Source organism: Lissotriton vulgaris, chromosome 11 (assembly GCF_964263255.1).
Source record: "Lissotriton vulgaris chromosome 11, aLisVul1.2, whole genome shotgun sequence".
In the NCBI taxonomy this organism is placed as follows: Eukaryota; Metazoa; Chordata; class Amphibia; order Caudata; family Salamandridae; genus Lissotriton; species Lissotriton vulgaris.
This window is the reverse complement of record NC_141699.1, coordinates 1,073,881,747-1,073,907,063: the sequence shown is the minus strand read 5'-3', so window position 1 is coordinate 1,073,907,063 and position 25,317 is coordinate 1,073,881,747. Positions and strand designations below refer to the sequence as shown.

The 25,317-nt window shown below is 44.4% G+C and overlaps 1 protein-coding gene across 2 annotated transcripts in view; it reads left to right on the top strand.

The window, feature by feature from the left end:
• LOC147684132 (cytochrome P450 2J4-like) overlaps positions 1–18,414 on the top strand; it is a 68,819-nt gene extending 50,405 nt beyond the window's left edge. The window contains exons 7-9 of one of the 2 annotated variants that reach the window (XM_086944517.1): positions 11,675–11,862; positions 13,654–13,795; positions 16,713–18,414. In XM_086944517.1, the coding sequence (XP_086800643.1) occupies positions 11,675–11,862; positions 13,654–13,795; positions 16,713–16,891 (509 nt within the window). In that variant the 3' untranslated portion in view covers positions 16,892–18,414. The remainder of the gene's footprint in view (positions 1–11,674; positions 11,863–13,653; positions 13,796–16,712) is intronic. The other variant, XM_086944518.1, reaches the window with a different exon arrangement.
• The last annotated feature ends 6,903 nt before the right edge of the window (positions 18,415–25,317 follow it).

Below are 25,317 nucleotides of genomic sequence, written 5' to 3'. Positions count from 1 at the left end.
ATTGGTGGCCAACACAGTTTTACTCTTCATATACCTGCAAGTCTATAGGCATGGCAATCCACCTCCTTAGTGATCTCTTCCTCAAATTGGAAAGCACATACAGGGACCGAGAAGGGCGACAGATGGGGATACAAGGCATGCTGGGCTGTATTTAGATGACAATAATATCTGTTTATGGACCAAATATGGAGCGAGAAGAGTTCTACTCTGACTTACTCCTGTGGATATCCCACTGTGCAGTGTGTGGCGATCACGGTAGAGCTCCAAGACCCAACCCTATGGGACCGTAGCAAATATATATTACAACACAATTTCACTGAGAACGATAACGGGGAGGTGCCCCGCTTGCAACCCTTTGGGACGTCGCTAAGGCGGTCTTCAGAGGAAAATTAATCTCCCACATGACTGCATTTGAGCGCAGGGTAACATTTCTCAAGCAAGAATTAAAAACTCAGATATCACAGGCTGAGGGACAACATAAGAAAGGGGGCTCGAATAGAACCCTATGCAAGTTTCAATGAGAGCTCAAACAGATACTGATGAAGGAGGCAGCTAAAAAGTTATGTCAATCCAACAGTGGTGCTCATGGAGGTGGTGGAGAAGCTGCAACAGATGATGGCTCTCCTCTCACTAGACACGGAAAAGGTATTTGATTGAGTGATTGGGCATATTGGTCGAGGGTACTAGATAAAGGTAACTTAGTCCCCAAGATGAATACGTTGATACAGGCAAACTTCAATAAAAGCTGTGTAATAGAAAAAGAGAACTACCCTGCCAGGGTATACTTATATGGTCCCAACAGCAAGATCCAAAGGGATAAGGGGTGGTGACATGAATTAACGCATCGGAGCCAATGATATATCAGAACTCATTCAACACAATTGTTTGAGAAATAGAAAAGTTTTTATTTTTTTAAAAATGACAATTTATAAGTGGAGTCCATAAGAAAACTTTCTAAAGCATATATACAGACACAGGAACAACATTTTTTTCTTAGGTCTAAATAAATGTCATCATTAAAAATTCATACCAGGAAAAGAGTTTATGAACGTCCCACACACTCCCACAGTCATTCATTAAGCAGACATACACATCTCAATCTCACTCACTATAGAAATAGTGCAGACATACACCTACAGGTATAGGAAGACCTAGGGGCCTGCAACATAACAATCAATGAGCTGTCTGCAAAGCTCCAAATTAATGCTGCCTTCATGCCTGACATCCCACTACTTAGGGGTATGAGGCAGGGATGTCCTTCATCCCCCGTCATCTTTGCCTTGACCATGGAACCCCTAGTAGCTAGAATCAAGAATAATCCTGCAGTCCATGGTATGATGGTGGACGACAAAGAGAACAAACCGGCCCTTTTCTCCAATGATCTGGAAATTAGCATACCAGCACTATTGGAGGAACTAGATTGCTTTACACAGACATCATACTTCAAAATGAACTACTCCTGGGGGAATGAGGTAGCAGATTCTCAGAGAACCCTTCTAGATCTGATCCATAGAGGTCGATTCACATGGGCCTCATCAGTCATAACACATCTAGGGGTTTAGCTCCCGACCCACACGAGCGCCCTTTATAACAGCAATATTCCACCCTTTCCTACAACTCTCTTCAAGGACCTCTGTAGATGGGACAAGTTAGAGATATCTTAGTTAGGATAGCTCGGTAGCCTCAAAATCAATGTCATGAATCTGGTCCTATATGCCCTTCTGACCCCTCTACTAGCTATCCCGAAATCAACCCAAGAGCAGATCCGGACCAAAATGCTCAATGTTGTATAGGAGGGTATATCCCAGATGGTAGCAAAATCATCTGTATTCTGATCTTCTGCTGTTGGGGGCTTGGGCTTCCCAGGCACAACTGTGTACATGCTAGTGGCTCAGTGCTAGCCTTCTGTTGACTGGAACAATGACCGAAGGGTAAGCCAGGGACACAGGTGGAAAAAATCTTTTCCCTTTTCTCTCTTAGTGGACTTTTGTGGCTGCTGGTCGCTGCTTGGGCAGGCTTTCCCTCCCATGCCATTGATGGCCAACCTCCTGGCCAACTGGCAAACAGTAAAGAGAAAACAAGCATTCCTGCTCTATTCTTACCACACTTGCTAATAACATGGATTTCCCATAGGTGTGTCGGTTCCGGATTCCTTTTCTTGGGACCAAGGCCGGTAACCTTCTCCAAAGGACTTTTACGACGACGACCTTAGGACAAGAGTCACTAAGTATGGGCAATACATATTGGGCCACTCGGGCACTACACTAGGCTGGGAGAGACCATGATTGCAGAGCTGTGTAATATCTAGGGAGGATTGACCAATTGATTCATTATAGACCAATAACATTAGCCGTAAAGGCATATTATGGCTAAACCACTACATCCTAGCTCTCACCGCCACCAAAAATCATGCATATGTGAAAAATGTGGCCACTGACATTTCAAATGAGTCTTGAGGCTCTATATGGCAGAGGGCTTCCAAGTCATCCATTCACTATTGCTACAAGGAGAATGCCTACACACTACTCACATGCTGGTGCCTCATACCAGTGTGATTTCACAGGATATTCAGAGGTGGCCTACCTAGCTGCAAATCCAGGCATTTTCAGGATGCACTCCCTTACCAATGTTTCCTGCCCCATGACCCATTACAGATCCTTCTAGGGAAGCCAGGGGAGGATCGACTTTATCCTACAATGACTCATCAGGGGTGGCTGTTCTCTCAACTTCTTCTGGCTGCATGCGGCCAGAAATGGATAAAACTACAGGCCCCCTTACACCAAGCTGTCTGCTTTCTATTGCATTAGGGGCCGCGGACTACTGATTGACGGAAGCGCTTTCAGAGTGTGCAGAGCGTGCTGACACAGGTGGGCGAGGTTGCAGCTTGTGGGAGGAGTTGGGCGAGCGGTGAGCAGTGGGCGGCGAGCAGCGCGGAGGCTGTGGCTGCCTGAGACCGATACGGTCTGTAACCGGCTAGCACCAAGGTGCTGGCTGCATGTAACCCGTGGCAGGGCTGAGACCGAGGTGCGGGCTGCTGCGAGTTGTGATCCACTGAGGAAGTTGTAAGTAGTGACGCGGTGAGGACGGCGAGGACGGGGCCAAGTAAGTCCCCCAAGTGAGGGGTGAGCGGCGGTGGTGTTTGTTTTGCTTTGCTTTGCCTGATCGCAACTGCTCGGGAGTAAGACGAGCCCCCTGAGCCGCTCCTAAGATCTTAAAATCAAGATCTCATTCCCCCCACGGACGCACTTGTGCTCCCCCTGCTAAACCGTCCCAGCCTGTTCCTGAATCATCCTGAACCACTCTTCTTCCTCCGGCTGGTGTAGGTCCCCAGTAGGGCCGTCCCCAACGTGCCACTTAGCGCCACTTAGTGACTGCACCTCAGGCCTAGGGCCCAAGTCCCGGCTGCCTCGCGTCCTCGTCTCACATCCCCGCTCTGCCCTGCTCACGCCACCCCAGCCGCCTTTCCTCCCCCGGTTGCTGAGCCGTCTAAGGCGCTCGCTAGTAAGCCCTTTCCAGCTCTGGTCCTGCTCCCCCGCCCCCTCCAACCCCCTCAGCCCGTTGCCACCACTGCTGGCCCCACTGCCCCGATTGGAACTGGGCTGCGACGGCTCACGCGCTCCCCCCTACGTGTGACCCCACCTAGTAGCTGTACCTTGGTAGCTGTGGTGTCGCATCTGGGGGGGAGCACTTAGGAGCCAAAGCACGGGCCACAGGCAACAGGAGTAGCTTGGACCAGCGGACAGGTGTCCGCGAGTGAGGGGTTGCGTAGGGACCAAGTGTGCGGGGGTGCCCACGCGCTTAGCACTGGCCACGTGATCTCACTATGATAACACAAGTCAAGATAAGATAAGATCAGAATTCTTGCTCCGGAGTCACCTTGGCCCTCCACGATCCTCCACGATTTTTTGCTGTCAGCAAAATAGAGAGCGCTTTAAGGAAGCCCCTCCTGACCTAGTTCATAACCTTATTGGCTCTGGATTGCCCGTCCAACAACAGAAGATGAGATATGGGAAAACAAGAAAACCCCCCTCTACACTAAAATGGAAGAAACCTAAACAGTCGGCAACTGATGCGGAGCGTCCCCCTGCCGACCATACAAGCCCATTGGCCACTACGGTCACACTGAAGGCCCCAAAATCACCACTAAATGGATGGCAACACATTAACAATAGCAGTACGCATCCCTCGTGTGTACCATCTCTGAATGGTTTAAAATCCTTCACCCTTTTGGACTATTTCAAAAAAGCCCCGGTGGGGTTAAGTTCCCTTCTTTCCCTCAATCCTCAGAGGTAAATAAGCCTTGCGACGCTGACCTATCTGTAAAGCCAACCACGTACTAGCTACAAACGTTGTCAACATCAACTAATAAGCCTGCTCCTGCCCCCGATGTGTAAATTTTTGGGTCTGCACTTGTCGACCAGAACATCGTCTCGGAGGACTTTCTGAGGGTTATTCAAAACCCCTCACCAAGCTACCAATATTCACTAAGTCAGCTACTTCGCCCACATGACATTCACAAGCAAGAGGCCTGCTCCAGCCAATCACCCCCTGTGAGCCTAACTTACAACCTAAGCCCTCAAGTACTGCAACCACAGCAATCAGAGAATCTCTCAACACCCCTACCTTAAATCTCTGACAGTGCCTAGGGAGGTTACCCCAGCGCCGCACTCTCATTTAATTTTCCCACAAATTCACGCACAAAAGGACCCTGCATCCAATTTTGATATATTTAGTTCCCCCACATTACACGCCCCAAGCGCATCAGAGGGGAGCCCAGATTCGACAAAACCCCAACAACATTTACGCCCACCATCAGCAGCAATTATAACCTCTTTAAAATTGCCACAAAAAACTGATTCAAATTACCAACTGTTAGCGGACCTGTCCTTTTTCTTCAAAAACCCTCAAAACTCACCCAATCCAACACCAAAAAAGAGCCACACCAAGAAGTCTCCACAAAATCGAGCATCTGGCCTCAACTACTACAAACCTTTCAATCGGCAGTCACTGCCCTAAATTATCACTCGGACAAATTGGACACGCAGGTTGATCTACTAAACACTTTAGCACTGTTCACAGCAGGGATCGACAACAAACTGGATAAATTGAATAATTTAATTATAGGAGCACAATCATCCTAAAAATTAGTACAGTCGGTCTGCTGCTGATCACCCATCATGGATTCACTCTCCTCGCTTCCAGCCTTCCTATCCACTGTCATAAGCGAGGTCAAGCAATTGAAGGGAGGCAATCTATCCGAATGTCCACACCAGCTACAGCAAAAACCCACAATTCTGAATTCTGAATTACCCAACCCTTTGCTTACACCTGCAATCGGGACTCAGCCGAGTGGGGCACCAGAACCCCTAACAATTCAGATCGACCATCTAGACGACCCTCACCACCCTAAAGGCTCTCCCATTCCAGGAGTGCCGACCGCACCACTGGCATAAAAAATTGGGCAGTAAGCGGGCAAGCACACCCCACCAGCACTATCGTGGTAGGGGCGCCTGTCAACTCAGCTGCTGTCGTTATCACCAACCCTGAAATACTCCCTGCCCCCTTGCCTCGCACTAGCAAGAGAGAGCGCAAACGTCAGTGCAAACAAAGAAATAAACTAAGACTAAATCCAACAGTCCACCCTCCCAAACTATTTCCGTTGTTCGTAACTGCTGTCAACAAAAAAGTCCTAAGCGTCCCACAATCACCATCAACGTCAACAACTCCCTGTCAAAACCCACCCACGGGAGACTCAACTTCAAGTGCCTGTCAACAGACCCCTGGTTGTAGCCAAGATGGTATTTCCAAATCTGCAGAAGCAGCGGCACAGGAGCCTCAGCCTCCCTCTGAAACATTAAGGGTCAAACCCAATGATCCAACTCAATCAATGACCACAGTAATGACAATCCAATCCCAACCAGTTCCTCCTTCAAGCTCACCCTGGTTGGAAAAACTAAACACTGGACCTAACCTTTTCAAAAGTAATCCACAATAAAAATCCAACCTCACTCTTAAACACCCAGACACTGAGCAGAGGCCCACGAAATCCTCCCCAACTCCAACTGGGATTGGATGAAGGTTTCTTAATCGATAAAACAACTCAGTTCAACCATAGCCCAAGCAGCAAGGGTGCTAAATGCAATCTACAGGGTTCCAAAATACTCTTCGCCCCTGAATATAAATCAAAAGGTCGGCATGACACCCTCAATAGGTCAAATATATTAAAATTAGTGAATGGTGCCCCGGGTTTTGAGGCCCTTAGATCGGACGACATTGAGTCCATTGAATTCCTTCCACCAAGAGGCACACAACCCACCGAGGTAACTCTGGTGTCCTTCAGATCAACCACTTGGGCACGAGCATTCTTGGAACACAAGGTTACCTTTCGGGAATGGGGCATCAAAATCTACCCCTATTCCATTCCAGGCTACCCCACAGTGCTATTAAACCACCCAGCTACCCTGCTAAAAACTGAATCCCCTAGAACTGGAGCTAAAACCAGGCCATATTCAATCTTAAAAAATGCCTTAGGAATAACAGAAGTGAATACAACTCCCTTGAGTCCATACCCTAACCCTGACAAAACCCAAGATTGGGGATGGCTTCCGGCTGCCCTGTCCTGTAAGAAAACAGATTGACCACGTGAAGCACCATCTCAAGACTCAAACTGCAAAGCCCTGGCCCAATTAACATCTCAAGCACCTCCACTTGTAAATTCCTTAAATCCTGAGCCAGATCCGTCTTTTACACTGTGTTCAGGGAACATTAGTGGTCTCCAACATAAAATTACTAACTTAGAGACACACTCCTTCATATTGGGGCACACTGCAATAGCCCTTCAAGAAACATGGGCTACCCAAAACAGTCCTATGACAGGCTTTATTGAATTTTGGAAACCAGCAATTAGAAACTTTCCTTATGGCCATCCCAAAGGTGGCCTGTCAATCTACGTTTCAAACAACTTAAAGGTCCGATTGTGCCACTAAATGTTGACGAAGACTGGCTACTTGGTGTTAAAATCAACTCATGGAGCAAACTACGCCCACTCCTACTTCTTAGCATCTATATTAACCCGAGTACACGCACAAAAAAGGTCCATCTAATCCGCTTAATGAAAATTGTGTGCGACCTGGCTGCGGATCAACCTAACTCTGACTGCATAGTTTCAGGGGACTTTAACACCAACCTCTTTCAGGGTAACACTGAAGACTACGAAGGGCTTAACCCATTCGTATTCACTGAGGCAGAGGCACAGTCCAAACCACCAAACCAAGCCTACTGCGGTCTGGGAGAACTTTGTGTGCTGCAACTGCACAGTGCCGGATTCCTGGTAATGAATGGCAGATCCATGGAAGACACTCCACCAAAATGGCCTGGACAAACGGCCGCAAACAATCCTATCTAGACTACACCATCTGCAATTCGGCCCTGCTTAAACACCTGGGCAACTTCAGTTTTCACCCTTGAACAGAAAGCGACCATCGTCCCCAGACTGTTAGCCTCAACGTAAAGCCAGAGTTCCATAAACCTGCCTCACAACATGCACTGAAAGTACTGTAAAAACTTGAAGCGCCTAAGATGGAGTGAAGATATAAGTCCCAATGTCATGAAGGCAAGTCTGGCTCTTATATCAGACGGTACTGACCCGGCGCTCTTTCCAACTGCTGTATGGTCGACGCTCTGCTCACAATTGATAACCCTCTTCCCAGCTAAACAGTTCCCCCACAAGGATTCTTCTAGTCGCCAGTTCTCAATCTCAAGCGAAACGAGGGCGCTGAAGAAATCCAGAAACAATGCCCTGCGGTCTCTTACGAAATCCCCAGGAAACAACGAGCTCCTGAATGTGTACAAAACTGCTCAAAAATCATTCAGGCAGGCTATACAAAAAGATTGAAAAAATGAGATGGGGGAGGGTCAGAAGGGCATCTTTAATGACCAAGGCAACTTGGGCCCCTACAACAACTCGCAAAACAAAGAGAAGTGGCCTGGTCAAAATTACTGTAAGTGTGCCATGTTGAGTCTAGAACCGTGAGTCCATTAATTACACTGAAGCGATAGCACAGGGCTAGAAGAAATTCCCATCAGCCCACCCATCTGGTGGAGTATCGTCACGTGGGAGATGTATCATAAATCCAAATCTTGATCAGCGCACCTGGTAATGATGCAAAGATGGATTTTGTAGATATAATCTTAGACCACAGTGCTTCACTGGTGATGCTAATGGAGTGCAGTGCAAGTGAGAAGTGAGAGTGAAGATAAAATTGACTCAGAGGACCAAAAGTCAGTTTATTTGGTATGGTATTAGGGTCGAACTTAAAAACAACGCCCAATAGTTTGAAATAATAACTATATCAAGGCATGGTGTAATGAGGTCGACATGTTTCAGCTAGATGGACAACTGGTCCTAGCTTTCTTCAGGACCTATATACAAAAAGATTAACAATCTCACCAAAGTCAATTCTGGTGCAAATTAATATGGGAGAGCAAAAACCGCAACGCAAGAAAATTCTGTGCTTTAATCAATCGCCACAATTCTAGCCCATCCAGCTCTGGGTCAGCTAACATTCAAGAAGACAGCTGGTCCGCCTTTCTGACAGACCACTTTAGGCCCCTAGAGGGAAAAGTGCCTACAGAAACATGCATCCCCAACATGACGGAAATAAGCCAGAGTAAGAGTTGCAGCAGGCCCACTGGTTGCTCAGACCCCTGCAGTGATGATCTGCAGAACACTCAAGAAATGGTCACTAAGGTATTGTCAAAAGCAAGATCGGACGGAGCCCCTGGTCCAAATGGCCTATGACAGAACTTATTTAAATCAAACATAGCATTTTGGTTGGGTCATTTAACCAACCTATTCAACTTTGCTCTAAGAACTTCAATCATACCGGATTCTTGGCGCGGCACAATAATACATCCAATCTATAAATAAGTCTAAGGCTAGAGTCTAGAGGCTAAGCACTATGCAGGCATTCTCTAGAAGGAGCTGAGAACATGGGCGGAACATTACAACCTGATTCCAATGAATCAAACTGGCTTTACCACCAAATCTGGCTCTCTGACTAATTTACTGACATTGTCCATAATTGTTGACAAAATATGTTCTACATCCAGGGCTGGTTTTTGTTGTTTTGTTGATTTTAAAGCCACCTTCGACCGGGTTCCCAGGGCTGTCCTATGGGAAAAGCTAAAGAAATGGGGGATCCCAGTAAAACTTCGGGAGGCAATTATTCAATTACACTCAGGCACTTGGGTTCAAGTAAATTTGGGGTCCGGCACACATCTCTCTCGGAATATCATGACAACCAGAGGCGTTAAGCAGGGATGTGTGATGGCCCCTCTTCTTTTTAATCTGTTCATAGCAGACCTGCCGTCAGCCCTAGAACAAATTAACAGTCACCCACCAAAGATTGGAGGCTTGCATATAAGCAACCTTCTCTACACTGACGACTAAGTCCTACACGTGTGGGATTGCAAAGGCTTCTGGACAAATTATACAACTATACCACCGCAAATAAATTAGTGGTTAACTTTAGAAGAAAACGCAACATCGGGGGTGGCTGGTTGTATAACAATATGAGCCTTGCAATAGGAAGCACATACAAGTACTTAGGGGTCAAATTTGACTCTAGGGGTAACTTTGTTAAACAGCGCAATCATTTCAAATTATTTTTATCTGATCGCATTTTATCATAACCCGCTGCTATTGAACTGTTGCTGCTACTTTTTATCTGATCTCATTTTATAATAACTTGTAGTTATTCGCCGACTACTAGACCGTTTTTTTAAGCCCAATATTGCTAATTGATAGTACCACAAACTTCTTATGTTTTAAAGTTCTGTTAAAGTTATGCTGACCCTGTGTTTTTTTTTTATAACCACATATATATGTAATAAGATGCTGCATAACGCAATTTGGAAGATTTGCATTTAATATCTGTTGTGTAATTGATTTTTGTTTTTCTCGTCTTAATAATGTGTACTGTTGTTGGCGCTCTCTTTAAGGATATTTTATGTCCAAATAAAGATTATTATTATTATTACAGGCAACCTCGCTCACCATGTGGTAGGGGATGGTGTAGTCTATGCATGCCATGACATTGTTCATAATAGGGTCACAGAATTTGATTCAGTATGGCACCCTTTTACCACTTACATTAAAAGATGGCAAAGTATGGGGGATACATCTGACAATGTCCTAAACCTTGTCCTGACCAATCGGACTAGACAGCAATATGTCCTTACATATGCCAGGAAGCAGGAGATCTTGAGTCTGCCTGGGTGGGTTTGGATGGCAGACGAGGGGACAACAATGCATGAGTAATATCCTGCGAGCTTTCATGGGGTCAAATACTACTCAATATAAATTTTCCACCATAACAAAGCTGTAATATGTGTCTTGGTTTTTTCAAAACCTAAAATAAAGTTGTTAAAAACAAAATGCCTAACAATTAATGTAGCACATAATTAAAAACCAAGTAAAAGTTTCCAATTTTGGTCCCACTGTAAAGCTTATGAATGTATTCCTCCCATTTAAACAAGAAACAGAGTATGTATTTGTCTGAATATGCAGTCTATTCGATTAATTCAGCAAACACCAAAATGTATAGGTATCTTGTTTACCAAGAGTGCAATGTAGATACAAATTTGTTATTGTATGCTTTGATATTGCTTTTATTTATGCAACAATACAACTGCATCTTCTCCTTGTGTATGTTTCTTGTGACTATATTTGAGCTCTTTTTATGATTTTCCAATGGTCTTGAAAGCCTCAAAATATTTGTCAGATTATACAATGAACTGAATACGTCATGTGTTATTAACTGCTAATAGAGTGAACAAGTAGGTTACAGACACCTGTCTATCATGACCTATGGCTGTGACCAACTGTTTCAAGAGCTGATAATAACTCTTTGATAAACCCTTACAAATTCTTGACCATTTCATACTTACCTTATTTGTATTTATCTCAAAGACTTTTTACCTATTGTTTTAAAATGTAAAAGAACAAAACAGCAGTAGGCTATAAAGATAGTAGGGTAACGAGTTTACCCAATTCATGAATTATCAGCACATTTTCCACATAAATATATTGTAAAAAATTGTGCAAGATTTTTGGTACCACTCTGGAAGACGGGGAGAGATGTACTGGTTATCATTTGATTGCTGACCCACAGAACCCCAAAACTAAATAAAAATTAGGTTTTTGGACACACAGAGTTAGGCACCTGTTGGGGAATTTTGTAAAGGTCCTAATAAGTACAAAAATACACTGCTCATCAAAAAATATTTTCTCCCATTGTGGTATTATATAAGTGAATATAATTAATTATATTCTTTTGAACTCCTGATCAGCCCTCCTGCCCCAGTAGGCTTCCACTACACATCAGAGCCTGCCTGTGGAAGCCGATTGGGGCAGGAGAGCAGATCAAGAGTTTAAAGGAATACAATTATTTTTTATAATTCATAATACTTTATTATTTTCTATATTTAGGTGGGCAAGGGGCATGCTCTATATGAAAACGTGCTAATTAGTATATATGCGTGTTGACTACTGTTGAGCATGGTGGGTCAATCTATTTAAAAGTTAACCCACTTTGGCAGGTGAATACGTGTAGACATTAGTGGGTTAGAATATCACCAGTTCCCTTATTTTTGTAAATATATCTCTCTCCAGAGAAGGTTCAGAAGGAGCTTGATGATGTCCTTGGACAGTCCCAGATCATTCACTATGAGGACCGGAAGAGGCTTCCCTACACCAATGCCGTGATCCATGATATCCAGCGCTTAATCAGCATAGTACCTATTGGTCTTTTTAGGAAGACTGTGAAGGAGACCTCATTGCAGGGATTCAACATTGAGAAGGTACGTATGCACCAGCATTGAGAGACAAAATGGGATGCAGACTGAGCAGGTTCCTCATCTTGCAGTATATAGGGACGTGTGGTGGGGTGACTACATCAGGTGTTAAGGGTGCGTTAGGTGAGGAGCTTTTAGAGTTCCCAAAATTAGTATGGATAATCTTGTTTTTCTGTGGACCACTCCCCCTCTTTCTCCTTTTTTTCAGGGGTGGGCCTTGGGCTTGAGGGGTTTTGAGAGTTTTCTTTGATTTTTGAATAGACGTTGCTTGTGGTAACGGAGTATCTGGCAGAACTTCTACCTCCGGAACCAAATTACAAGAAGAGGCTGAGACATTTATGATCGGGTCGTTAGTTTCAGCTAGTGGAGGCGATCTGTCCTGCAAAAGTAGTGGGATACTGTCACTGAAGGATACCTCACAACCCTCCCTTTCGCAATGTGTGCTCGGAATCGGTGAGATAGCTAGCTGTAAGGGGCCCAGAGACGAACGCTTGTTCTTAATAAGTTCCACTGAGCGGCGTCTCTCGGCCCGTCACTCTGCAAGTGCGATTTCCCTGTCAGTTTCTGTGGTAACCCTGAAGACAAAATTATCAAGTGTGCCTCGATTGACTCCTCCGGCCAATAGAGGCTTATCTTTGGGAAGTTACGACATCATGATAATCACTAGTCACTATGGGGACCTAATTTAAGCACACTAAAACACTAAAAGTAGTCTCAAACAGGTCGCTAAGAATGCATTTATAACGTAAAACCAGGTAGAGTACTTTAAGTGAGTCTGCTTACTCGAAAATTATGGTAGAAATCCTTGTTGTGTAGTGAACATCAATGTAAAGGGGGGGGGGCCAGCTCGGCCTCCTTTGGCCTCTGAGGGCCTAAGAGGGCCCACCCTTTGCCCAGGTTTAGCCCGTCGCCGCCCGCGCGCGTCCCGCGATGCGGAGGGAGACGCGATGTTTAAGCACCTCCAGGCGCAGAAGTCTGCGTGGGTGGGCGGGGATGGACCAGCGGGAATTATGGGACTTGTAGTCCCCCCTCTCAGCGGCCGCTTGGTGGAACTGGCGGTGGCGGGGGGGAACAGTTGACCAAGACCCAGCGCACCCACAGCGCGAAGCAAGAGGCAGAGGACTCCCGTCCGACAGCAAAGAAATGCCCCAGCAAGTCCCGGGCGTCAGCAACCACTCCCAAGAAATGCCATCCAAGGAAATTTGTTTTCTACTGTTGAGTTCAACATTCCCATATTTTGATTAACTGAACACCATATAACACAAAGAATCCTGCCAGAGAGTATCTGGCTACATCCTTTCTAAATCAATATTGTCCAACAAGCCAGCTGGAGCATTTAAAGTTCTAAAGCCATCAAACAGATGACCTTTAAAAAGAAGTTCAAAGTAAACATATTGCTCTATATGCTGAGGGGCTCTGTCTGCCTTCTCAAAGATATTGAATTCCCATTGGACCACTATTCGCGTTGATGTGCCATTCAAGTTGTTCACGAATTACATCTAAAAATTCTGTATTATCATTCCCCAGATAGTTTATGGCTCTATGGTCACCTTCCCCCCAAACTCTCAATGATCATTGTTAAACTCGCTGATATGACTGCATGCGTTTTTGAGTCTGGAAAGATTAAGACGCCTGTCCAACTCCTACCTTCTTAGAACAAACTGTAGAACACTGACTCCAACCTTAGGGAGAGTTGTGCTGTATGAAAATGTGAAATAATAGTTATTTAAATATTTTAAATAATAGGACCATATTATGTCTATCATTCTATTCCACTAACCTGGTTTTTGCTCCTAGGGTTCCCTCATCATACCTAATTTTTCCTCTGCTCTGTTTGATCCTGACTACTGGGAGACACCTCGACATTTTAATCCAGGACATTTCCTTGACAAAGAAGGGAAGTTCATGAACAAGGAGGCCTTCTTGCCCTTTTCTGCAGGTACGCCTAGTCAGAGTTAAAGATATTTAGGTCCTGATTTAGTATTTAACATATAGAGTAGTGTCCATCAGAATATCGGAGGACATTACATCCTTCATCTTCATTGTACTTTATCCACCAAATTTAAAATTGACCGCCGGCCAAGCTGTCATCTCTGAGATACAAAGGAAACTGCCAGCACAGTGGTTCCTTTCAATGTATAAAACTTTTGGTGGATGGCGGCTGTCAGTTTTGAGCTGTCCACCAATTTGGTTTATTGTTTTAGTTTTTCAGAAACAAACTACCAAGCAGGCATCTGAAAAACAAAAACATAATCTCCACCACACCATGAGAGTTTTCTCCAGGGTGTCAGTGTCATTATTGTTTGTTCCTGTGCTCTTGACTGACAGAACAAATGGATTACACCATCCTCCCTAAATAGGGCGAATTGTGTGAGGTTCTTCCTCCAACAACCCTTATGCCATGGAGCCAGTAGAGGAAGGTTTCCATCAATGGATCCCACGGTCCCGTAGATGCATTACTTAAGGTCCACCACACTCTAAATGAGCTGGGCGAACTGGGGGTTTAGCGGGCAGCGTATGCCATCGCATTTGTGATGGGGTTCCCTATTGCCAAACTCTAAACCAGGCCCCTAAGATATTATGATCATGTAACGTCATTCTTCTCCTCCTTGCACCTACCTGAGGTCTCTAAGCCTTTGTTCAAGTTAATATGGTATTGGCAATTCAGATTTTTTTTTTAAAATACTTCTCCGTGTCTAGTTTGAGGTTTTCGTTTTTATTCAATACCGATTAAGATCAGAGGTGAGTGATACATGTGAAATCACAGACATCACCTCAACATCTTGTTCTGGCAAAATACATAATAAAGGGAAGGATAAATAAAACATAACAGAGAATGACTACTCCACTTGACTTTTGCTGTCGATCTCAGGAGCTATGCATGAGTTGGGCGGACTTGTGTAGGAGCAGATCTGAATCCTGGTCCAAGTTGCAAAGAGTGAGAATTCCTTTTCAAAGGGTCCATAAAATGCTATTGCTCCTCTGTAGTTAAGGTTGACTTCACACTTCTTAAGAAATTCCATTCTTGCAACGTTGTCCCTTTTGTTTATATGTATGTCTGCAATGTGTCCTTTCCTTCCATGCTAGACTCCTGCAATATAAGTTCAACATACATACAATCATGCAGCTTTCTCCCTGACCCCCCCCCCCCTCACAGAGGAGTGTGATCTCCTTTGTGGGGGGGGGGGGGATCACACTAAAAAGGTCCTTCCTCCTTACACTGCCCTGGGGCAGGAACGTTCATTCCATGCCTTGAGGAGTGGTCGTTGAGGAATATGCAACCTAAGAGTCAAGGAGTGTGACAAATGCCCACCCTCTTTCTGATTTACATTGGGTTGGGCCTGGGGGAGGTTCAAATTTACGCATAGGAGCAGTTAATAGCTGTGTCCCCTATTTTGTCCAAGTGTAGGTAGGGGTGGAAATTGGTCCAACATCTCCCACCTTTCTCAATGAGTGGTAATTCTGCTGAAGCTATGTAGATACTGCAGGTCCAGCATTCCACTGTGTAACATTACTCTTGGATTCTGAGTTCTAGCGACTGGAATGAAGGACAACTAGTGATACCAATGTGCCAAACTGAGAACTTGCAAAATTGCTATTTTTCACAACCCAAATTTAGCTATGCAGTTCTCTTCCTGTCCTCCCAGCCTTCCTTCTAAACTCTGAGGTTTGTTTTGCCACTCTTCTCAAGGACAATGCTGTCCCAAAACAAAAAAAGATCACTTATTATTCATGGTCACTACTTTGCTTTCAAGCTATTTCCTATGTCACCCCAATATCCTAACGATTCAGGTGGTCTGAGCCATTTGTGAAGATCTGCACATGAAACTTCAAGATGTCTGTAAAGAAGTTTAAAAAAAGGGAGCTAGTCAAAAAATATATTGTTGTAAGAAGGTTTTTGCTGGAGAAAGCACAGCAAGTGTTGTTCTTAAGAGGAACATTTCCTGACTGAAAGTGTTTTTGAGAAAAGCTCTCAGCAGGCCAAGCATGGAAACCACAGCACCAAGGGGCATATTTATTAAATGTTCGCGCAACGCAGGACGGCAAGCAAAGTTTCTGAGCTGCATTGCAAGAAGGGGAGAGGGCTGAGCAGTGACATATCTACTACAGTATTGAGTGCTTCATCTCTCTCTCTACACTGGCGCACTTTAGGCTGCCTAGAGCCAAACCAAACACCCTTGCACCGTGATGTAAGGGTGCCTGCATTAAGAGCAGGATTGTTTTGTGCAGGAAGGAATACAAAAACAATCGATAGAGGCATCTTCCTCTTTCTATGCGGGCTGTAGAATGCATCACGTATGAAAAGAGGAAGTAACATTGTTATGCCTCTCTCAGTTAGGCTCATGCTTTGATACAAACCCAGGTTTACAAGTCTTTGTAATTCTGGCTTTGCATCAATTGACATGGGTGTGCATGGGGACAGCATATCCATGTAATACCTAGCCAATGCATAGTAACACAAGGCAGTTTTATATTTACTAAACCAAGCAAAACCACTAAAATTGACTTTGCATTGCTTAGTAAATACCAAAAAGGATTTTGTGTCTGGGCTGTGCCATAAAAGTGACGCAGCCTGAACCAAAATCATAGTAAACCTGCCCAAAATCTGAATGTACAGATATGCCTCCCTGCATTCAAATCTGTTATTTAAAGTTATTGTACTGTGTAGAGAGATGCCTCTCTGAACTCAAAGCTGCTTGGAGTTTCGCACTGTATTTGTGCTGCTATGCACCTTGCCCATCCCCCCACATCAGGGGTATTCCTTCTCTCATGTTATTGGAGATTATGTATGTTAAACATTGCATGTGACAGCTTTAACAGAAGTGACTGCAACTGTCTTGTTCTTCATCATGTAGGGCACCGTGTGTGTTTGGGTGAGACTCTGGCCAGGATCGAGCTCTTCATCTTCTTCACAAGCCTCCTTCGGGCCTTCACCTTCCGACTTCCCGAAGGGGTGAAGAATGTTAGCATGGAGCCTATTTTCGGTGGAACACTACAACCTCAGCCATATCAGATCTGTGCTTTACCCCGCTAGGCAGAGAGGGCCCTTGGACTGAAGAAAAGGCCCATGATACAGAATTGTTTTATATATAGTATCAGTGTACTCCTTGCGCCATCGTATACCTACCTACAAATGTTGTATATTCAGGGGCAAAACAATAGCCCCAGCAGCCCGAGGTGCTAGTGGTCCACCAAGATCCAGGGGGCCCCGTCCGGCACGATGCATGGGGAGTAGGCACTTGACATGAGAGCACCTGACTGAGCCCAAAGCGTGAGTGGAACACATTCATGTACTTTACAGAGGGGCCCCCTCAAGTTTTCCTACAACACTGTGTAAATTAATTCAACCACTTTTAATCTAACGCCAGCCATGTTATTTTGCTAAAGTATTCAATAATGCTGTAAAATATATGCTTTCAGCCACTTTCCACATTTTCAGATGACCTTCTGTGTGTTAGAACCTGTAACTATATCAGGTCTTCTGACAAACTATTAGAGAATCTTTCATTCTTTCAGCTTGTGCACCTGTGACTGCTCCTTCCCTGACTTTGTGACTGCATTGGAGCTATAATCTAAAAGTGATCTAAAAGTGATACCTGGAAGGGATGTGGAATAGAGTACTCAGTTCTAATGTTTGTCCTGGGGGTATAGCAGGCCAACTACCCCTATTAATGTTGTCTTTTTAAAATCTCCGCTAGGGCAAGTGGGCTCATATGCTTTCTAGATCTCAAACAGGTATTCATGTTTGTTGGATTATGATGACTAGAGAACATACCTTGGACAAACACCCACCCCTCTACCCATAAATGTGCTCCCTGATGGACTTAAAAGCGATCACTGATGTAGACAACCACACAAGAGGATAGGTTCCTATCCATCGGTGAAGTGAAGTAGTGTGGCTCACTGGTTAGAGGCGGCAGACCCGAGAGCAGAGGACGGCCCGGGACCAGGTTTCGATTCCCGGCGTGGCAGGTTTCTGGACCAGGGTCAGCAGACTCGATAATTCTCTCGCCTCAGTGCCCACTCTGATCAGCGATCACACTCGGCAACTCTGGGCATTAGCTTGCCTCATCTTCACTGACGGCCCCACCAGACCGCCGGGGATGCCTGGTCTCACCCTGGAGATACCCATTAAGGGACCATCTCTCAGGGAAGCCAGGAAGGGTTTCGCAGCGGTCGAAGCGCCTTGGGACCCTACGGGTAAGTAGTGCGCTATATAAATGCCAATACATTTACATCGGTGTTGCAATAAAAAAAACAGTAGTTGGTTAGATGCTAGAGATGTCCACAGCACCAGACTTTGAAAGGAAGATGACTGAAATCCCCTAATAATCTCCAATTAGAAGTGCTTCTTGAGGAGCCAACTTGATCAGTAGGAAACTCGTATTGATGCCGGGTATGGAGATGTGACAGGGTTTCGGGTGCTTATGATGGAACTTATCATGGCTCCACGACTATAGAAAATAAAGAGGACTTGACTGTTATCATTTCACTTGCTCAGGTAAATTTGATTACATTTATGGCGAATCTTGTGTAAAGAATTTCTTACATTGGCAAGCCTGTGTCTTAATGACTATAGTGCTCAATACATTATGAATAAGCCTTGAGGAATCCCGCATTGGGCAAAAAGCTTGGCGGCTGTGGAACATTGTGTTTTAAAAGAAATAAAGTCTGAATTTTCTACACAAAGTGACTCTCTTGGATTGGAAAGGAGTGTTCCTACAAGAATACGAATTGAAGAAAAGTGGTGACTGAACAGAGGATAAAAGTTGCTACATGTGATGTGCGCTGGAATTTTGTTTCTGATGAGCAGTAAGAAGTCTTCATCACAATTTGAGGTGCATTCATGACCCTCTGAGGATTTACCTTTTGGAAGATGATGGGAGAGAGGCATGAGGTTAACAAACTGGCTCTCCCCTGCAGATTATAGAAGGTATGAGAGATGGACTTTGTGGTCAGATTGAGGACATTAAGACATTGCCAACACCTAGGAAACTTCTCAGTTACATCTTGATTTATAAATTAGGGCTAGCAAAAGTCAGTGCTGTGTGTTTTCTTGTATGTGCATTACATTCTTCTTGTGAACTCATTAAAAAAAAATCATAATATATCAATCCACTTTTTCTGTCATTGATTTGATGGCTGGTGCTGATTTGCTAAAACTGTGCCTAGAAACTATAGGAATGCACTTAGCATATGGAAACTTAAAGCAGGGTGGAGGGGTTGCGGTTGATGTGTCTTCTGCCACTGGGCAGAGGAGGGCTTAGCATTGTGGCACATATTGTCAACATTATTTTATTTTATTTACATGTGTTCATTGGTTAGTAATAGTTACAGAAAGTTTTGAAGAATACTTTCCAAAAGGAATACATTGGTGGGTAGAGTGGGAAAAGGCCAGGCCACAGCATATAGAGAGAAAGAGTGTGGAGGTATGCCAAGACACAATATAAAGAGTGGAGGGGTAGGGCATATTACAAGAGGGCACAGTAAATAGAAGGAGGGAGTGGAGAGGTCGTGTTAGGAATCAGGAAGGAGTGGAGTTGTTTTAGAGTGACCCTAAAAAGAGGCTTGGGGTAAAGAGCTGATTCGGGTTAGGTTGGAAAAGTAGGGATGGAAGTGCTTAGATAGTAGAAAAGCGAGGCATTCAAGGGTGGTCCATTCTTGCCACTAATACAAAACAAACCTAACCACCTGCGGTTATACATTCACAACAATAACCAAAAGCAGTGTTAGGGGCACCATTACATCTGTGAGGGGCGGATTACGAGGCTTTCAGGGCTCCTTACCTGCGGACTGCGGACTTCACTGCTGGGTGCCTGACGCTGTGGTTCCCCCGCCACCGTGCTGAAACCATCGCTCGGCCGCGGAGAGGGGAAAACCACAGCCCCCAGCCTGCCTCGGGGGACTGTACCGCCCACTTCCTTTCCAGCGCGCCCAGAGGCGCTTAAACTCACGCAGCTCCCTCCGCCTCGCGGACGCGCGCAGACGGCGCCGGGCGGGGCCCGGCAGAGGGCGGGCCGTCTGTGGCCATCTGGGGATGACAGGGACGGGACGGGCCAACTCCCTAAGATTCTACTATGGGTAAGCGCAAACAACTATGCAATGGGGGCCAAGAAAGTAACTAGGCAAAGATACCACGCAAAGCAGACACTATAATTTCTTATCTGACGTCAGCCATGGGCATGATTTCAAAGGAAATTTCGAATGCCAAAAAAGAACTTGGCTTAACTGCGTTAGCAACTGGAGAGGGGGGTGGTTTCCAGGATGGGGCGTCGCAAGAGTCCGTAGCTGCACAACCCCTTATACATCTCGAAACCGATCAGGGCCCAAGTACTGTATTGTGGGCATAGAGGATTCAAAAAAAGGCGAACAGGCTCCCTCGTTACCCCAGGAGAATACCCTGATCACACCTTCCAAACCGTGTAAGGGGGACAAGCCACCGAAGAAGTGTAATAAGAAGACTAAGCACACTTACATTTTAACTGAGACTATGGAGGATGAACTGGTTGATAGATTGAGTAACACAATTGAAGGGCTTATTAACCTGCACTTAGAACCAGTACTGACTAAAATTGCTAAGGATATTGTTGATGTTTTAAATACGTGTGTAGCAGGTCTCTTAAAGAAATGCAGTGCTCTAGACTCTGCCATTCAAGAATACCGCGAACTTTCAACTAGAAAAGGGAATTCCATGCTAAGTGTTACCCCAAGGGAACAACAAGAACCAGTTCAAAAACCCGTAGTAAACAGTGGGAAAACGGGGTTGTTCTCTGAGGGAATTATTGGAAATCAACCTTTGGGAGGTAGTATACGAGAAAACCAGTGCAGCCCTATACTGGTAGGCACAAGATATCCCATTAAAGAATCATATGAGCAGCCGTGTAAGTTTAACGTTGAATTACCGCCTCAAGCTTCTCCCCTAGTGGCCGTGTTGACAGGAGTTTCCCCACTGAAAATAAATGAGTGTGAAAGCACCACAGACCTAATGGAGCGAACCAAACTTTGGTGTAAAAATTACTGTAGCTGGGATATGGATATAGCCGCCAGTATAAACATGGTTAGAAGAGTAAGATGGGTTGGCTCCAAAAGAAAAACACTTAAAGGGGACTGTGTGGTGATAAATTTTAAAGACTATCACACTGCAGAACATTTGTTTTGGGATGGTTCTAATCTGTTTTACCCGGGCATTAGGCCGTTTCCCCTTGGTTATTTCTATCCACCACCCCAAAATAGGGTATGGCTCCCTCCTGTTCCAGTGGTGAGGGCACATGGCATACCACAAGTTGTGACAAGTCTCGGGCACAGGGGCTTACAACCCGTGAGAGAGGAAAAGGCTGGGAATAACGTATGGCTTCCACCTGTGACAGATGTAGGGCATTTGAACAAGGTACGGCCTCCATCTGTTGTATCTGCTCCAGTCATAGCAGCACAGGTTACACCATCAGTACTGCCAACACTCGTGCATGGGGGGCTACATCCTGTGTCAGAAGAAGGGAATGCACACGGGGATGTGGATACAACTAATGAGAACTCAAATGTCCTGGGATGCACACTGGCGAACCGTTTTTCTCCACTCTCAGGAATGGATGAAAACGACTGACTAAATACCCACCAGGAACAGGGCTATGTTGAGGGGGCACCATCATCACCCCGTCGAGTGATGAGTTGGAATATAGCTGGCATAAGGGCAAAAATGGGAGATGCTTTATGGACGGCATATCTAAAAACATTCGATATAATATCCCTCCAAGAGACCTGGGACCTCCAAAACTGTTTTTCCTTGGACGGATATTGTCACTTTTTCATCCCAGCAAGACAAAGTGTCCCTGGGAGAGCGAAGGGAGGTCTGATTAGCTTATTCTTTTAGAGATAAAGGGTTCTCTTACACAGCTTGAAGTAGGAGGGTTTAACAGTCTAGTTGTAGAATTATCAGTATCCGACATACAAAAAAGTACTATTTATTAACGTCTACAACTCCATGGAAGTAGATAATAACCTAGATCTACTTGAGCAATTTCTTTTTAACTATAGCTTAAAGTCATATTACTTTGAAATTTTTCTGATGGGAGACCAAAACATTCACCCGTGTGAAAATCAGTGTGGGAGTAGGGATTATGAGGGCCCCCCGTTCTCTGCACTATCTCACTTTGAACACACAAGACAGGGTGAGGAATTGGAACTCTTTTTGGCGAATTGGAACTTATATGAGTCAAGTTGTGTGGAGGTTGAAAATAGTATCCCAACATTTAAGGGCAAAGACAAAGGCACAATCATTGATTATGTATTTTTAACATCGTCTATGTTATTTCAAGTTTTTAGATATCTGACAGAGGTTTCTGTTTTTAGTGATCACACTCCCGTGATAATTGAATTAATCCCAGGGGGTCCCTTATCCTTTAGATCTACATCTCTAAGGTTGGGGAGGGAGGTCATCCTTAAAGACCAGGGGAGAAAATTGAAATGGGCAAAAGTGGTCCCAGAGACCTTTCTATCAGAGCTTCTACCTAGAATAGAGCAGAAGATTAATACTTGCTTAGATGTCGATGCCGAGAGCCCTGACATCATAAGTGCTTTTAATAAAATTTGTGTACAAGTCAACGAAAGCTTATTAATTAAAAGAAAGCGAAAACAGCAGACTGGCAGAAGATGGTTTAATAAAAAGTGCTCTCAGTCCCACGCTGCCCTCCTGAAAGTCCTAAAGGCAAGCCCCAGGGATAGGGGGCTTATAGCCTCTCGAAGAGCAGCCTGTAAACAAGTACTAACAGAAAGAAAACAGGAGCTGCGGGAGGAAGCCTGGTGAAAACTCCTCTCAATAGAAGTACTGAAAGATAGTGGGAAATTTTGGGCAACAGTAAACCAGCCATTGTTCACAAATGATGATAATTCCCCCTTGGACTGTAACATCGTGGATGAGGCGTGGATAGCCCATTTTGAAAATATTTATAGTCTTCCAGGAAATGGCCAATGTTCCCCACATAAGTTGTCTGATAGTGCCCTCTCTCCTTTAATTTTTGAGGTCTCTGAAGTTGAAAGGGCTATAGGAGAAATGTCTAAAAACAAGGCTGCTGGACCAGATGGGGTGCCTGCGGATTTGTTTAGAGCTGCTCCAAATTTATGGTTAAAAATCTTAACCCATGTTTTTAACTCTATAGGCCCAGACAGTTTAATAGCCTCGTGGGCCTCCTCAGTCATTATTCCAGTCTTTAAAAAGGGTGCTAGGCAGGACCCTGCCTGCTACAGACCAATTTTCTTTAATCGGTTCTTCTGTAAAAATATTGGGTCAGGTGGTACTGCATTGACTGACTGAGTGGCTGGAAGAGAGAGGGGTACTGTCTAACGCCCAATATGGTTTTAGATCAAAACGGAGTACTAGTGACCAGTGCTTAAACCTTCATCTTTTAATTACCAAGTATACGGTGGCCAAGGAGGGGTCACTATACATGGGGTTCATGGACCTCTCCTCCGCGTTTGACCTCGTAAATAGGACAAAGCTCTGGAATATACTTTTAGACATGGGAATTGATGCACCCTTGGTGCATTTTTTAGCAGTCCTTCATTCTGACCTCTCAGCAAAAATTTGGGTCAACACTGAGGGGCGATGCACAAGACACTTTAGGTCAGATAAGGGGGTCAGACAGGGGTGCATTTTGGCTCCCCTGCTGTTTACATCATATATAAAATGCCCTTCAACTTGGTGAGGTTTCCCTAGACATTCGGCGTACTGGGGAACTGGTCATACCAGTTCTTCTATACGCGGATGACGCTGTCCTCCTGGCACGTGCTGGGGTAGGTCTTCAGAAGCTGCTGGATGCTTTTGGAAGTTTTATGCAGAGCTTGGATTCAAAAATAAATGCAAAAAAATCTCAGGTTCTGATTGCTGGGAGGGCAAAGCGGGACAACAGAATAAAGATGTTCTTCTGTAGTGGGGAAGAGGTCTGTAGGGTTCCCCCTTTCCCTTATTTGGGGGTTGTATTTGACGAAAAGGGAACTTGGCGCCCACAAAATATTAGCCGCAGTGTGGCATTTGCAAGGACCACATCAGGACTTACAGGGTTTACTAAAAATCTGGGGACTAGACATGTAGAAGCAATCTTAATGTTATATAAAGCTAAATGCTTGACAGTTGCAACATATGGTTGTGAAATCTGGGGTTACTCAGCTCAGAGTAAAATCCAGCTAACAGAGAATAAATTCTTGAGAGGGGTTCTCTCTGTTCCTCAGTCTACCCCTACTTTTTCTACTCATACTGAACTGGGAGTTGGATATGTTATGGACCATATCAAAATTGCACCTTTGATATATTGGTTAAAGATCTGGCTAAATGAGGAAATTTCACTAAACCATATTATATTGAAAAACTGTCTGGCGTTGGACAAAGCCAATAAAATCCCATGGTTGGCATATATAAAATCTGGTTTCCAAAAAATAGGGCGTGCGGTCCTTTTCTCCTCACCTGAAACTATAACTAAAAAGGACATCGCACTGACAAAAAATGCTATGTTGGACCTGTTATCACTAGAGCGAGAGGAGATCGAACTGGTGAAACCAATGGCAAGAGCCAACTATGCCCTGGTTAGCTTGCAGGTCCTGAACCCTATCTGATTACAGTGAACATCCCATACCATCGGTACCTCCTGATCAGATTTCCGTTCAACCTGATACACTACTCTTTGGCTTCCTTCCGAACTTGGTGTTCCCCAGAACAGGCAGACCCATGCAAATGCGATAATTTCTCAAAACGTGATACATTACACTTTTTTATGTTTTGCGACTACTTTCAGGAATGTAGAAGGAAGTTTTTATTCCCAATACTGAGGGAGGCTGGATTTACTCAAGTTAGGCCTGCACTTTTGTACCTACAGCAACTAACTTCACCCCGAATAATGTTCCATGTCGCAAATTTCCTGGTTGCTGCTATTCGCATTAGGAAAAAGTACAATATTCCAGCACCAGCCCTATGTGTCCCTGATTAGAATATTTTTTTTTTAAGGTAAATTGGTTTTAGGGTCAAGCACAATCATATGGTAGTCTCTTTTTAAATGTTTTAACTCTATATTTATGTATGTGTCAAAATTATGTCAAACTTTATACAATGAAATATTTATTATGTATTTTTTATATATATAATCAAGTCTTTAATTGAGTATTTAATTGTTATTCTGATTGTACCATGTCTTTTTTGATATTAAGTATTCGAATAAAGGAATTTTGACTGACTGACTGACTGGCAATGTTACCCAAAAGGCATGTGATGTGGGAACCTCCTTTCCCGCATTGTCCTTGGTATAGGAGTGGAATTACATGATGGCTAATACTGTTATATATATATATAAAAAAAACAGGGATCTTACACAAACTGTATAAAACCTGACCCTTAGTTCCTTATCACAGTACAGTTATTTGCGTCTCTAGTCATCTGTAAATGAATGATGAAGTGTAAAAAGTTATTACAGTTGAACT